The sequence below is a fragment of the Podarcis liolepis genome, assembly GCF_965112155.1.
Source record: "Podarcis liolepis genome assembly, chromosome: 4".
NCBI lineage: Eukaryota > Metazoa > Chordata > Lepidosauria > Squamata > Lacertidae > Podarcis > Podarcis liolepis.
Window position 1 is genome coordinate 66,712,437 of NC_139558.1, and position 13,386 is coordinate 66,725,822.

Genomic DNA, 13,386 nt, shown 5'->3' on the forward strand with positions numbered 1-13,386 from the left:
AAATGGCATACTTTATAACAGGGATGGCCAAACTTTACCTCCTGCTGTTTTGGGACTACAATTCCCATCATCCCTGACCCCTGGTCCTGTTAGCTAGGGATGATGGGAGTTGTAGTTCCCAAACAGCTGGAGGGCTCTATAAGGCAGCACTGCAGAGTATTCCCCCCCGCCCCCCAAAAGCTAAGCAAAATATGATCATTGTAGCTAAATGGATTATCCAAATTCAATCTTGGATACACAAAGAAATTAGTGTGTTTTATCATTGTTTATAAATACATGAATCTTTGAATTGGTTTCACTGCATGCTTATGGAAACTGCAGCTGCTGCTGCTAGCATAGTAAAGTAATATTCTTTTAGATTCCATTGTTACTGGCAAGACAAAAAACAAAGAGTCCTGCTGGATCAGACCAAAGGCTCATCTAATCTAGCCCAGCATCTTATTTTCACAGTGACACCACCTCCAGTTAACCCTCCCCTGGCTTTCCTACAGCGTTTGTTCCCAGAGATAGTGTGCCACTGGTTCCACTATGCTTTCCTTTATAACCAAGCACTACAGCTTGCTTGTTCTGGCTTATAGGCTTCTAGCATCAGTGGATAAACACCTATACATGGTGTCACTATCTCTGGCACATACCCTTTAATTTGAAGTGCTTTCACCTCTTTGGATTTTTGTCATGATCCCCTACAAATACTTTTATTGCATAGTTCTACCCTGCTCTTAAGTCGGACAATTATAAACATCATTTGGACAATCAAGTCTGATACTGACAAGGGCCAGCCTATTCAGAAAGCGGACCAAGGAACTTCGAGCATTACTAAGCTTAAAGCTAAATGAAGCAATTACTTCTGGTGAAATACTTCCTAGGAGGCATGATTTTAATGATTTGAGTATCCAATATGGTTTTGACGATGAAGCCTTTTGACTTCAGTTGCGAAAAGATCTAAGGATATTGCTATGCATTCGTGACCTCAGTGTGCAGAAGAGCTCACTATGTGCACTTTCTAAGTTATTCCAGGTAAGCTTGACAATTATTCAGGGTAAGCTTGACATGACCTAAATCTAGTTTAAAAGGGGAGTGAGGAGACAATTGTGTGAAGACTTGTATTTTTGTACCAAGTTAAAGGGGCATATAAAACAATAGCTAAAGTCTACCTTTGATATCGAGAACCAGTTGGTCACTGAGGTATGAGCTGATGGTCCCATCTTGGTTGAGCAGCCACTTCTGTCTTGCCTTCCCATGCTCTACCCACAATGAGACTTTAGCTCCAGGAACATCTCTGCCTCCAATGACATCAAGGCAAGCATCATTAACCTAGATAAATTGGGGAAAAGAATTTGTTCATTGCCTTGGTGGGCTCTAATATTGACATCTTTCTAACGGAGATATGCCCTACAGAAAAGTACAGTAGCAGGAATATAGTCTCCAGCAACAAGAAGGCTGGATCCATCATACCACCAAAATAAACAACTGATTCACTGAGTACAGGGTATCACTGTTCTTACTAGACAGTTTAAAGCACGGTATGAAGAGTAAAAAAGGACTGGTGCAACAGGCCAAAGTTCATTGTTAGGCATGCGTATGCTCTATAGCAGGGGTTGGGAACCTGTGGTCCTCCAGATGTTGCTGGACTCCTAACGCCCATCATGTTGACTGGGGCAGAGGAACATGGGTCTCCAGCAACATCTGGAAATCATTTGGTTCCCCATCCCTGTTCTACAGACACAGGTCTATCTGTGACTAGTTGTATTGAGGCAATTGGAATTAAATGGTGCCCAGGACCTGGAGCAGATTCTAAGCGTTGAACAAACGGAGACAGTGATCTCAGTGCTATCAAATTCAACATACGTAACTGAGGACAATTGCCAAGAAGGAAACTTTTAAAAAAGGAGGGGATTACGGCAGGTTTGGCCTAACCATAAAGCAAAATGTAGCAATTGCATCTTTAGTAGTGTGCTTGCTAGAAGGCATGGTTATCCTTACTCAGTTTTGTTTTTTACAGATGCATGATAAAGGTGGTCTGAGAAGTCTGGTACAAATTAGCACACTCCAATGATAAAACACACACTAAAGTAACCTTTTAGAGAGGTTCTTCTCCCAGGGAGACATTCATGCAAGGAAATGTATCACATGCAGAGCATTAATGCATTTGAACTTGAAAACGATACAGAAGTCAAAATAATTGTTCTCCCATGAAGGCTGCTATTAAAAAAAGCCAACCCTTATTTTTGTGACACAGTGTGCTGTTTGCTTTTAAAATACATTACCTCATTTCACCCTGAAAAGTTTGCAGTTTCAAAGCCTTATTCATATCAATTAGAAACATTAATTTGTGGATGCAATGGAAACTTGAATTTGGAACCTGGGCTGTTGAAGAAGCAAGCTATGGACTTGTGAGAGGGAAAAGGCAGGAAGGGTTAGCTAGCTTTCCTAAGCACCTAAAGTGTTTCCACTGCCCATTGCATTGCCCTGGACCCTACTTGCACAGAAGAAGAAATGGCCGGGCTTTATAAACAGACAAAATGGAGGATGATGACATTGCCATTTCAGCTGCTAGCAAAGTACCTTGGACTTGAGAAGTCCAGAACAGTAGCGCCAGATCTGAGTAGTCTTGCCATTTAATGGGGAAAGACATAAGGATGCAGCTCTTGCGTCCATTAGATTCCCAGCAACTGTCAGGTATTTGTCTAGGGATCGGTTCTTTATTCTGAAGTATGCTGCTGGCTGAAACAGAAAAGAATAATTACCACACACTTCAGGGACAGGTATGTGTCTCTTATAAATCTGCACAAATACATTTTTCCTTCTGATGTAAACATACAACCTCTGTTTGCATACCGCATGCATAAAAATGGTAATGTACTTCCACAACTAAATGAATACTAGAATTGGACATGGTTTAGGTTCCATTCAGCAGAGAAGAACCTACCTTTGCCGAATGTAGGATCAACATTTTAAAAAGATGCATGTATTCTGCGAGAAGAAACAGACTTTGTAACTGGTACCTGCTTTACAGGACGAAGGGAGCCAATTACTTTCCAGCCACTAAACTGAGTCCAGTTCGAAATCTTGCTGGGTTCAAGGAGAAGTTGCTTCCCTAAGAAACTGCATCCTTCATATGCTATCCATCTAGTTCAAAACAGAATGTGAATTAACTATGTTAGTGCGGTAAAATTTCAACTAGACAAAAATATGCAGTAAAGTGTTTTTAACTGAAAATATACTCATGCTTTGCATGATCACATTATACTAGATGTTGAGTTGTAAGCCATTAAGGCTTCAATACTATGCATATCTTAGCGAAACCTACTTCCAAATAGACATGTACAAGACTGGACCCAAACATCTGATTAGCCTATGTGAGGAAAGACAGCAAACAGCCTTTGCCAACTTTGACTATAATGAAACAGAGACCAAACTACCACATCAGATGTTCACAAAGGAGTATCACCCTCCCATTCAGATAGGATTCTGGTTATTTTAACAGCTCTGGGCAGGAAGTTGGCATTTCTCCAGAGATCTTTCTAACATGTCTCCCTATCATAGGGGAAGGAAAAGGGAATGGGCAGAAGAAATTCAAATCAACTTTAATTTCAGTTCTAATTCAATCCTAAAAAATATCCCCCCAGAATTCTAAGTGAAAATCTCTTAGTTGTTTCAGCCTAGCATATGCTCAGCAGACTTTTGCTTTCTTCTTCATGGAACACTCCCCCTTTCCATCATTTAAAAATACCTTGGATGAGTAATGTGGCATTGTAGCCTATACTTGTAACCTCTAAGGGTATTTTCAAGGTAGAATATTGCCTTATGTTGTTTAAAGAGCGGCGTTTCTTTTACAACAGACATTGCATCATAGTTGTTGGAAACCTGAAATTTATTATATAGCAGGTTTTCATTTTTCTCCTCCTCTACCTATTCTAAAAGAAGGCTGGCTGTGTGTTTCCTGTTTTGCAAGTTAAATGCTTTTATCTAAGACAGCCATTTATTCTTCCATTTTTTGCTTGTTCTGTCCTGCTTGAAACATGTTAGCAAATAATTCCTCTGATCTTCACTTCTGCCATTACAAAATAAAGTGCCGCAAGACTAAACATTTCACTACTTGAAGTATACATATATGCACATTTACTGTGTGTGTATATCCCCAAAAAGCACTTGGATTAATACAGTATTCCATGCAGTTCCTTCTTATGGAAATACTAGATGACGCTCAACAGTGTCATCCTGCTTGTACAATGTTAGGACTTCTACTCTGTAGAATAAAGTGATACTTACAGTCCACTTTTCACCCACACAGACTGGGTAAGAAAATGAAGATCCTTATTCAGAATTGAACCGACTGCTTCTTGCAAGTGCAGCTCTCTGCCTTCGCAATTCTCCAAAGTGAAAAGGCTGATCAAAGGCTCGGCAAAAACCTACAGAAAAGAGAAAAGCTGGTAACATCTGCACAGCAAATGTCGCTGTGAAGGTAGTTCCCCATTTCGCTAGTGTCTCTACTTGCAAGGTGACAAATCCCTCCAGGGACAGCACATTTGGCTTCTGAACAAATCAAGTTAAGGAACATTGCAAACTGTTAGAAGCCAGCAGCGAGGCTTAATAGAGTGGCAGAACAACTGCATTTGGGGCCCCACAACTCATGAGGGCCAGGGCCTAAGGTGGGGGAGGGGGCAGGTGGGGAAACCACCTTTCTGCTATGCCAGGTCCAGACTAGTACAGCTGAGAAGCCCAGTTCTATCCCTTCCCTGGCCTCTGAAACACGGGGGTTGGGGGGGTTGGGGGGGAAATATGCTGTCTATTGCCAGCGGTAGCTTCCACCCACCCCATGGTTTACATGAACACAGGAATTCCATAGTGGCAGAGCCCTGAACCCCCACTAGAGCTCAAAACATGAACATCTTCAACTTATTCAAACTGTGTCCATGATTGCTAGATCATTTTAAGGCTAGCAGAGAAAAAGGATTTGAAAAATCTGAAAGTAGAAGATAGCCAAACAATGGCACAGCCTAGAGAAGGCCTCCTCAACTTTGGCCCTCCAGATGTTTTGAGACTAGAATTCCCATCATCCCTGACCACTGGTCCTGCTAGCTAGGGATCATGGGAGTTGTAGGCCAAAAACAGCTGGAGGGCTGAGGTTGAGGAAGCCTGGCCTAGAGGATCAGAACAGTTTTCAAAATTGTTGGTAAACTTGGATGAATAACAACATTGTCAGCGACAACAGAGATTGTGGAACAGTCCTAGGCACACCTACCTAGGAGGAACCCCCACTGAACATCATGAGTGGAATTGCCAAACAATTAGGGTTGGCAATTTTTAAACTGGCCATTGTTTCTGCACTTTCAACTCCTAATTGATTAGCACTCATTAGGAGGTACCAGCCCTGAGTGCTCACTCGAAGGACAGATTCTGAAGCTGAGGCTCCAATACTTTGGCCACCTCATGAGAAGAGAAGACTCCCTGGAAAAGACTCTGATGTTGGGAAAGATGGAGGGCACAAGGAGAAGGGGATGACAGATGACGAGATGGTTGGATAGTGTTCTTGAAGCTACCAACATGAGTCTGACCAAACTGCGGGAGGCAGTGGAAGACAGGAGTGCCTGGCGTGCTCTGGTCCATGGGGTCCCAAAGAGTCGGACACAACTAAACGACTAAACAACAACAGCAATCATTTCTATCCCATGAAAAGCTTCTGCTAATCCCTGCTCATTACACTTCTGCCAAAGGCACAAGAGCAGCGCTGGCCATTATTTTCTGCTCAGGTGACAGTTCCACAGATAACATTCTATTTAACTCTGACCTACATGACAGACTTTCATAGAATCAAAGAATTATAGAGTTGGACCATACAGTCTTCCTCAAAGTATCGCTTTTATTTTTCCCCAGTGCAACTATATTAAGGACTGAGAAATTGCCAGAGCTGTATCAACAGTTGTTAATGTGGCAGCTTCTAGTAATTATGAATATGTAATATCACATATCTTTTGTTATATCATTTTGTGTTTACTTTCAATCCTAGTCAGATTTAAAATAAAATAAAAATCCAACTAAAACAACCAAAAAAAGTGAAGTGACCTTCGATTCTGTTGGCAACACAAACCAAATAAAAGCTGGTTGTACTATAAGCATAATCAATTAATCAGCACTTCATAAAATAAACAAACAGCCATCAGGGATGGGCAAAGTATACTTCTGAATACTAGTTGCTAGGGCTCATGAATGGGAGAGGGCTATTGGACTTATGCCCTGGTTATGGGCTTCTCTTGGCCACTGTGGGAATAGGATGCTGTACTAGAGAAGCCTTCGGACTGCTCCAACTGGACTCTTCATATGGGATGAGCAACATTACAGTCGTACCTTGGTTTTCAAATGCCTTGGGAGTCAAAAGTTCTGGCTCTCGAACAATCGAAAACCGGAAGTGATTGTTCCAGTTTTAGAACATTCTTTGGAACCTGAACATCCGACGTGGCTTCTGATTGGAAGCCATGTCTTGGTTTCTGAACATTTTGGAAGTTGAACGGACTTCTGGAATGGATTCTGTTCAACTTCCAAGGTACCATTCACTGTATTCTTAAAATGTCTTCCAAGTCAGCAATGCCATAAAAAATGTAAACTACATTCCAGTTACATTGGAGGATACCTAATTGCCTAAAATACTTCAGCTGAACTAGGCATGGACTAAGATGCTTAAGAACCATTTTTGTTTTCTCTAGCAAAAATGAAGTACTTTTGCAGTAGACACGTGCAAAGAAGCCATTTTGGCAATTAAAAACAAGCACAACACAAAAATAAGCAATGTATGAAATACAGGCTCAAAACAATTGTGCACAGAAGTAAATAATGTCCACCCATTACTGCATTCTTGAGTGCTCAGATCAACATCTAACATTGTTACTAAAAGCAGCTTTCTAGAATAGCAAGTGCATGATACTGCTAAACTGCATGTTGTTTGTAAATGAAACCAGGGGAAGTTCCTCCTTGTACAGAGGTCATAATTTCCTGCCACAGAGTCCCTTGAGGACACAACACAATGGTTTAACAATGCTAGTCTCTCTTAAAATTTTAACAAATTTCAACGAATTTCAAATTAGCTGGATTCTAGCAGTATGAATTTAATAAGGGCCAAATGACATTGCAAAACAGCCAAAAGAATATAGTTGCACACCAGAAGCACAGAAGGAATGGACCAAATGAGAGACTGATTCTTTAAATGTTATCATTCTCCTCCTCCTCCTCCTCTCTCTCAAAGAGAAGGGACAATCATGAATAGGCAGGCGATAAGATGAGAAGAATTAGCCTATTCATTGGTGAAAGCTATAAAGCTATTTCAAAAAAATTTTTTTAACACTCAGGGACAGTAAAACTAATCTAGTACAATGCTGAACACAAAGGGGACTGGTTTCCCAGTTTGTTCTTAGTGCAACAAAGAGCTATTAAGATTAGCAATACATTTGGTACTAAAGTTAGTCTACTTGAGGCAATTTATACATACTACGGGCAACTTAACCTGTAAAAACTTCAGTTATGCCCTAACCAGAAGGTTTAGAAACTGCTTGAGTCAGGTAACATATATCATTGCCTGTGATTATGGCAGGGAAATAATAAACCTGGTATATATTTGCTGCTACCCACTTTGCATTTGTCACCAATTAACACATCATTTTCCCATTAAGCAAGGCTGCACTCCTAACCCCAATGACTGAAGAGTAAGCCCCACTGAATTCAGTAGGATTGACTGATTAGACATAAATTAGGATTATGGTGTCAGTCACAAGAATCTTGCAGCACCACACCAGTGTAGCTATTGCTGTATCATATGCTAATCCTGTTCTTGCTATTATGGATTGCTTGGTAGGCTGTAGAACTTTTTTTCTGTCAGAAATGGGGGGGGGGGGGAGACCTGGCAACCTTTCCACAAATTACACTGGCACAAATTATAGGTTGGAGATCATTTGTTTAAATCCAAACAAATATTTCATTAGATGGTTGCTTCCTGTCTGCACTGCTGCTACTGCTCCAAATGAAGGACAACTGAGCTACCTGAACATGCAGTAGGCATGTAATTAAAATTAAAGGGGGAACCCCTGTCAATTACCCATATTACCACTTTCTTCTGACAGAGACATGAAACTGGGACAGGACCATTGTGAGCACAATGCAGGAGGCCTGGTAGGACTCACCACAAACAATGCCCACCTGTGCACTAGTCTTTGCCCTTAAAAAAGTATCCCCTTGCCACCGCGCCAAACAAAGTACTATTCAGTAAGTTTTCTCTCTAATATCTGTGTGCATATGCACTCTTCAGTTTCTCTGCAAGATGCTATTTTCCCTGAATATGAATTAGAGAGAATTTAATAGGCTTCCCAGGAGCATGGCTGGCTATGAAACAGACCTTTTAAATACAGATCTTACATATTCAAGAGGCTTAAGGGACTTGACTGCAGCTGCTGGACAACCACAGGAAGTAAGGTCAGGGTAGAGGTCTTCTTCCAGCACACACTGATCCTCAGCAGTTTCCCCCTGGTAATGCAGTAACCAACTAGAAGGATAAATCCAAGAAAAGGTCAGCTGTCGTAATAGGTTATTATGTTTTTCTCCAAATAAAGTATCAACAGAAGAAAAATCTGTCAACATGCACTGATTTCATTCTAGGGACTTACAACTAAACACAAAAGTTTGGTGGTATATAAACAGAAAATAAATGCATACAACATAAGTTTGATACTAGCAGTCATGAAATTAGGGGCCTATTTCTAAGCATGGCACAAATCCGACTGTAAGCTTTAGCAACTATATAATGCCCTTACTGAAAAGTTAACAGCTTAAAAGAGAGATAATTTTCAAGACAGTTTATAAGCAAATATTATAATTAGAGCATTATCATATATTTTTTGTAAACTGCCTTGAAAATTCTCTCACTTTTAAGGTGTAAATAGATTGAAATTGTTTTCCAAGCTGCTTTAAAAATTGTGAATAGATCAACTCACCATCCCCGAAGAACCTTAAAAGAACAAGGTGTGAATGATGCAAAACCAGCAACTTCTCTTGTAACATCTATACACGATCCCTTGAAATGTGTGCCGCTGAAAGCTTTAAGCTATTAAAAAAAAATATTTTTTCAACACATAAATGTATAAACTAGAAAACAAATGTATATATTACGATAAGTAGTTGTCACAGAGAAGCAGTGTTTTATCATTCTGAAGTTTTAAAAAGAAAAAGTTGTACTTAAAACATGTTATTTTCCCTATAGCATTATGACTGATTTGTAACTGATCTGATATTTCTGCTAAGATTGCTGATAACAAGTATGTACTTGTTGATACAACAGTTGCCTGTATGAAAACTATTAGCAATGTTCGTATTTATGGAATACAGCTGCGCAGTATGCAATATAATTTTTCCCAATTAAATGCAATTAAGGTTAAGCAGCCTAAATCAAGATTTTGGTAGAAAGTGAAGTTTTCTAGTACACTGCCTAATGGGCAGCAAAAGTATACACCATCCAGTTAAGCCTGGAAGTTGACAAAATGTGGTAAGCTTCCATCACAGGATGTGCTCCAGTAGGGTAGACTAGGAAATGCTAGTCAACTGAGAATGGACTCATTAGTACAACTGAAAAACATTATGTAAGCTTGCTAGAGAGCAAGACAACACAGCAGTTTTGGATGTAAGCATGTAACTTGCTTAACTTGGTAAGGATGCAAAAAATAACAAAAAAACCTTGGCACCAATCCTTAGGGGCAAAAGAGCAAGAGAAACTGGAAAATCAACCAGCTGGTTGTGCTTTCCCAGCGATTTAAAAAATAGTGGACAATAGTTGAGTTGTCGCCAGTAAAAAGAAGAAAGAGGAAATTGCTTGCAAAAATAAACTCAGGATTAGTTTTATATTAGGAATTACCATTCATGTTTAGTTTTAACTCACTATTTGTGTGTGTGTGTGTGCGCGTGTGTGTGTGTAATAGTTAAATAAGAGTTTCCTTCCTTTGAAACAGTCTATTTAGCTTAACTACTGAAAAGCTGCTCTCAGTGGGAGGGGAACTATCCCAGAATACACGGGAGGTGGTGTTGGGGGGCTTCAAAGCCACACCTGCTTCCTCCAGAGGGCAACTTCCATTCACAAAAGGGTAAATCTTGATCTAACCCCAATATCCCACAAAATTAATGGTGCTAATAATTGTGATTTCACAAGAACTTACCCAGTGTTTGGGTTCATGGTTTCCTAGTGGCTCCTATAAAAAGCATAAATATATAAAATAGAAATATGAGTATATCATTGAGTATATGAGTATATTATTGAGAAACTGTTGATTCATCGTGGAGGCTCAACTTCATTTTCTACTTGCATACTTAGCAAAAATGAAATGGGATTCATAGATACGCTTAATATGTACATGGCATATTCTGTTCTGATTTCCTCCTCTGTAAGGAGATAAGCTGCAGGAACTTGGGAAAGCTTCTTATTCAAACTGTGTGTGTCCAATAAAATACGGATTTTCTATAAGTCATTGGCAGAAGATTTTACCACAAGGTTGGCTTTATATGCCTTTGCCGCTGAGTATGCACACTGAATCCCCCCCCCCAAACACAACTTATGGATCGACTGCACACTTTTGGGGGGAAGGAAACATAATTTTTATTAAGACCTTTGGCCCAAACAAACTATTTATTATTCTCTTTAAAATATCCTCATGACAGCACATCTTGACACTACTTAAATTTGATTCCACCTCAGAACGACTTGCAACAACAACAAAAATCAAAGTATGATAGGAAAATTGTAAATAAATTTCAAAACCACAAGAAGTGTGAGTTCTGTGTGTGGTAAATGGAATTCACTATTACATTGTTATACGAGAGCTTTAAAATATTTGTCTCATTGGTTTATGGATTATTACAATAAAGTATTTTTAGCGAATGATACACCATTTCCAACCAAATGTGATAACTCACCAACTTAATTGGACGAATTGACATAATAGTTTCACTAGAACCTCCCCAGTCAAAAAAACTTTTATATTTTCCTTTCTCCAATATGTATTGTTCTCCACAGAAGTGCTTCTGCTGATAGGCTACCCACCTAGATGTAACAAACAAGAGAATTTCTGAGGCTCAAATTCATGAGACAGCTACTCAGATATACTAGTAATTCATATACTGCTCTAAAAGAATTGTCCATTCCTCGTTTGTTCATCAAATATAAATTTAAAACAAGCATTTAAAATGTATGTGTTGTGATTCAATGTTATCTGACACTAGACAGATTTCCCAGTTAGCCTATAAAGCCACAGGAAAAGACATCATTTCTATTAGCCAATTATAATTATGGGTGAAGCCAAAAAGTTCTTTCTATTTGCAGTCATATATCACAAGAAGAAGAGTCTGTTGGATCAGGCCAGCGGCCCATGTAGTTCAGCATCCTGTTTTCACAGTGGCCAGTCAGATAAGGGAAGCCTGAAAGCAGGACCTGAGCATAGCAACATTCTCCCAGTAACTGGCATACAGTGGAGGCAAAACATAGATGATGTGGCTAGTAGCCATTGATATCACTTACAAGTAACTTTACAGGTTAAGCAGAGAATGATAACTAAATGAAGAGAAAAAAAGAAAGATTTGGAATGCAAGCAAGTTACCGTATTTTTCGCTCTATAAGATGCACTTTTCCCCTCCTAAAAAGTAAGGGGAAATGTGTGTGCGTCTTATGGAGCGAATGCAGGCTCCATGGCTTCAGCGAAAGCAACGCTGCGCTCCAGAGGCTTCGCGTTGCTTTCGCTGAAGCCAGGAGAGCAAGAGGGATTGGTGTGCACCAATCCCTCTTGCTCTCCTGGCTTCGCTTCGCTGGAGAGGCGCTGTGCAGCTTTCCCACTCTGCGCAGTGCCCCTTCAGCGAAGCGGGAGGAGAAACGGAAGGGGATCCATTTCTCCTGCCGCTTCGCAACAGGGCGCTATGCAGAGAGGGAGAGAATATTTTTTTTCTTGTTCTCCTCCTCTAAAACTAGGTGCGTCTTATGGTCGGATGCATCTTATAGAGCGAAAAATACGGTAATTATTTCTTACTGCACCAAGATTTGAAACAGAACTTACGCTCCACTCTTCACATTAACTGATTTTGTGAGTGAGCCAAATCCAGCCATTTCCAAATCAGGAACTTCTTGATTGGCAATGTCCAACGACTTGCCATTTTCCTCATCCGTTTCAAAAAGCGTTATTGCAGACTCCATGAAGTCCTGGAATTCCAAATTAGGGAGCATTAGATACAATATCCTCTTTCCCCCTTCTTTAAACAACATAAATCTGTTATTTAATAATGAACCAGCAGTATTCTTCAGATATTACATATACATTTAGAGCTGACTTTGTTTTGAAAGAAAAAAGAATCTTTCATCAGGTTATCTGGACAGTTGCCACACAACTCTTGACCTGCGGAATTTCCTTGAACAAGTTCCACCTCCATATCTTTCTGTTCATCATTACAATGGCCCTATCCAAAGCTAACATGTTTTTCCCTAATCAGAGTAAATAGTAGTAAATGCAATTATTGTTCCTGAGCAATGAAATGTTAACAGTGCTGTTTCTTAACATACAACTTGTGTGTTTGGTTTTTCTTTGACATCGCTAACATTCTTTGGCACAGTCTTTATGTAAAAGTTCTGCAACTGATTGCAAGTTTGCCTCATTCTTAAATGAAATCAGTTATACAGTATGTGAAAGATGAGTGTTTGAATATCTACAACAATTTTGCCCCTGCCCTGCTAGAGACCAATGAACTTTATTATTCATGGGGCTCCTCTCTCTTTGCTTGAATTCAGCAGTCACAATTTCAAGACTGTGGTTAGAAAAGAAAAAAAAAATATGGCACCATTCCAGAGCTACTTACCTGCCAGTTGTACACTAGATGTTACGGATCTAGGTCCAAATGAGTGATGATGGGATTGCAGCCACATTTAACATTACAGAAAAAGAACTGTTATCAACAACCCTGCCACACAGGTGCTTAACTCAAACATCTGAGTCAGGTTCAGCCTAGGAACTTGTCTATTTTCATGCTTTGCAAGAATAATTGGTATGTCAAACTGTCTCCAAAAGAGTTATGTAGAACACAAACAACCCTCTTACATTAGAGCTTTCTCTCATGTTGGAGGAGTAGATATAATAATACAATTACACCCCAAATCATTTTAGTGACCGTTGGGTCTCAGAAAAATCTATAGTTAAGATACTTGCAGAACTGTTAAATGGAAACAGATTTTCTACAGATTTACTCTAGAATAAATAATTATCACTTAAATAACTATAATTATCACAACCAACCCTCTCGAGCACAAAAGCCCATTCAACTATAAAAATAATGTATTTGCATGTATTCATCTGTATGGCTTCATCTTCAATGCCAATG

At 39.7% G+C, this 13,386-nt stretch overlaps 1 protein-coding gene across 1 annotated transcript in view; it reads right to left on the reverse strand.

Moving 5' to 3' along the window:
- The window catches only part of CRYBG3 (crystallin beta-gamma domain containing 3), a 61,117-nt gene that overhangs the window by 4,005 nt on the left and 43,726 nt on the right, over positions 1-13,386 (reverse strand). The window contains exons 13-21 of the mRNA XM_083498486.1: positions 12,075-12,217; positions 10,945-11,071; positions 10,191-10,223; positions 8,979-9,088; positions 8,404-8,530; positions 4,273-4,412; positions 3,006-3,129; positions 2,566-2,724; positions 1,155-1,314 (exon numbers count right to left, since the gene is read on the reverse strand). Coding sequence (XP_083354612.1) covers positions 1,155-1,314; positions 2,566-2,724; positions 3,006-3,129; positions 4,273-4,412; positions 8,404-8,530; positions 8,979-9,088; positions 10,191-10,223; positions 10,945-11,071; positions 12,075-12,217 — 1,123 coding nt within the window. The remainder of the gene's footprint in view (positions 1-1,154; positions 1,315-2,565; positions 2,725-3,005; positions 3,130-4,272; positions 4,413-8,403; positions 8,531-8,978; positions 9,089-10,190; positions 10,224-10,944; positions 11,072-12,074; positions 12,218-13,386) is intronic.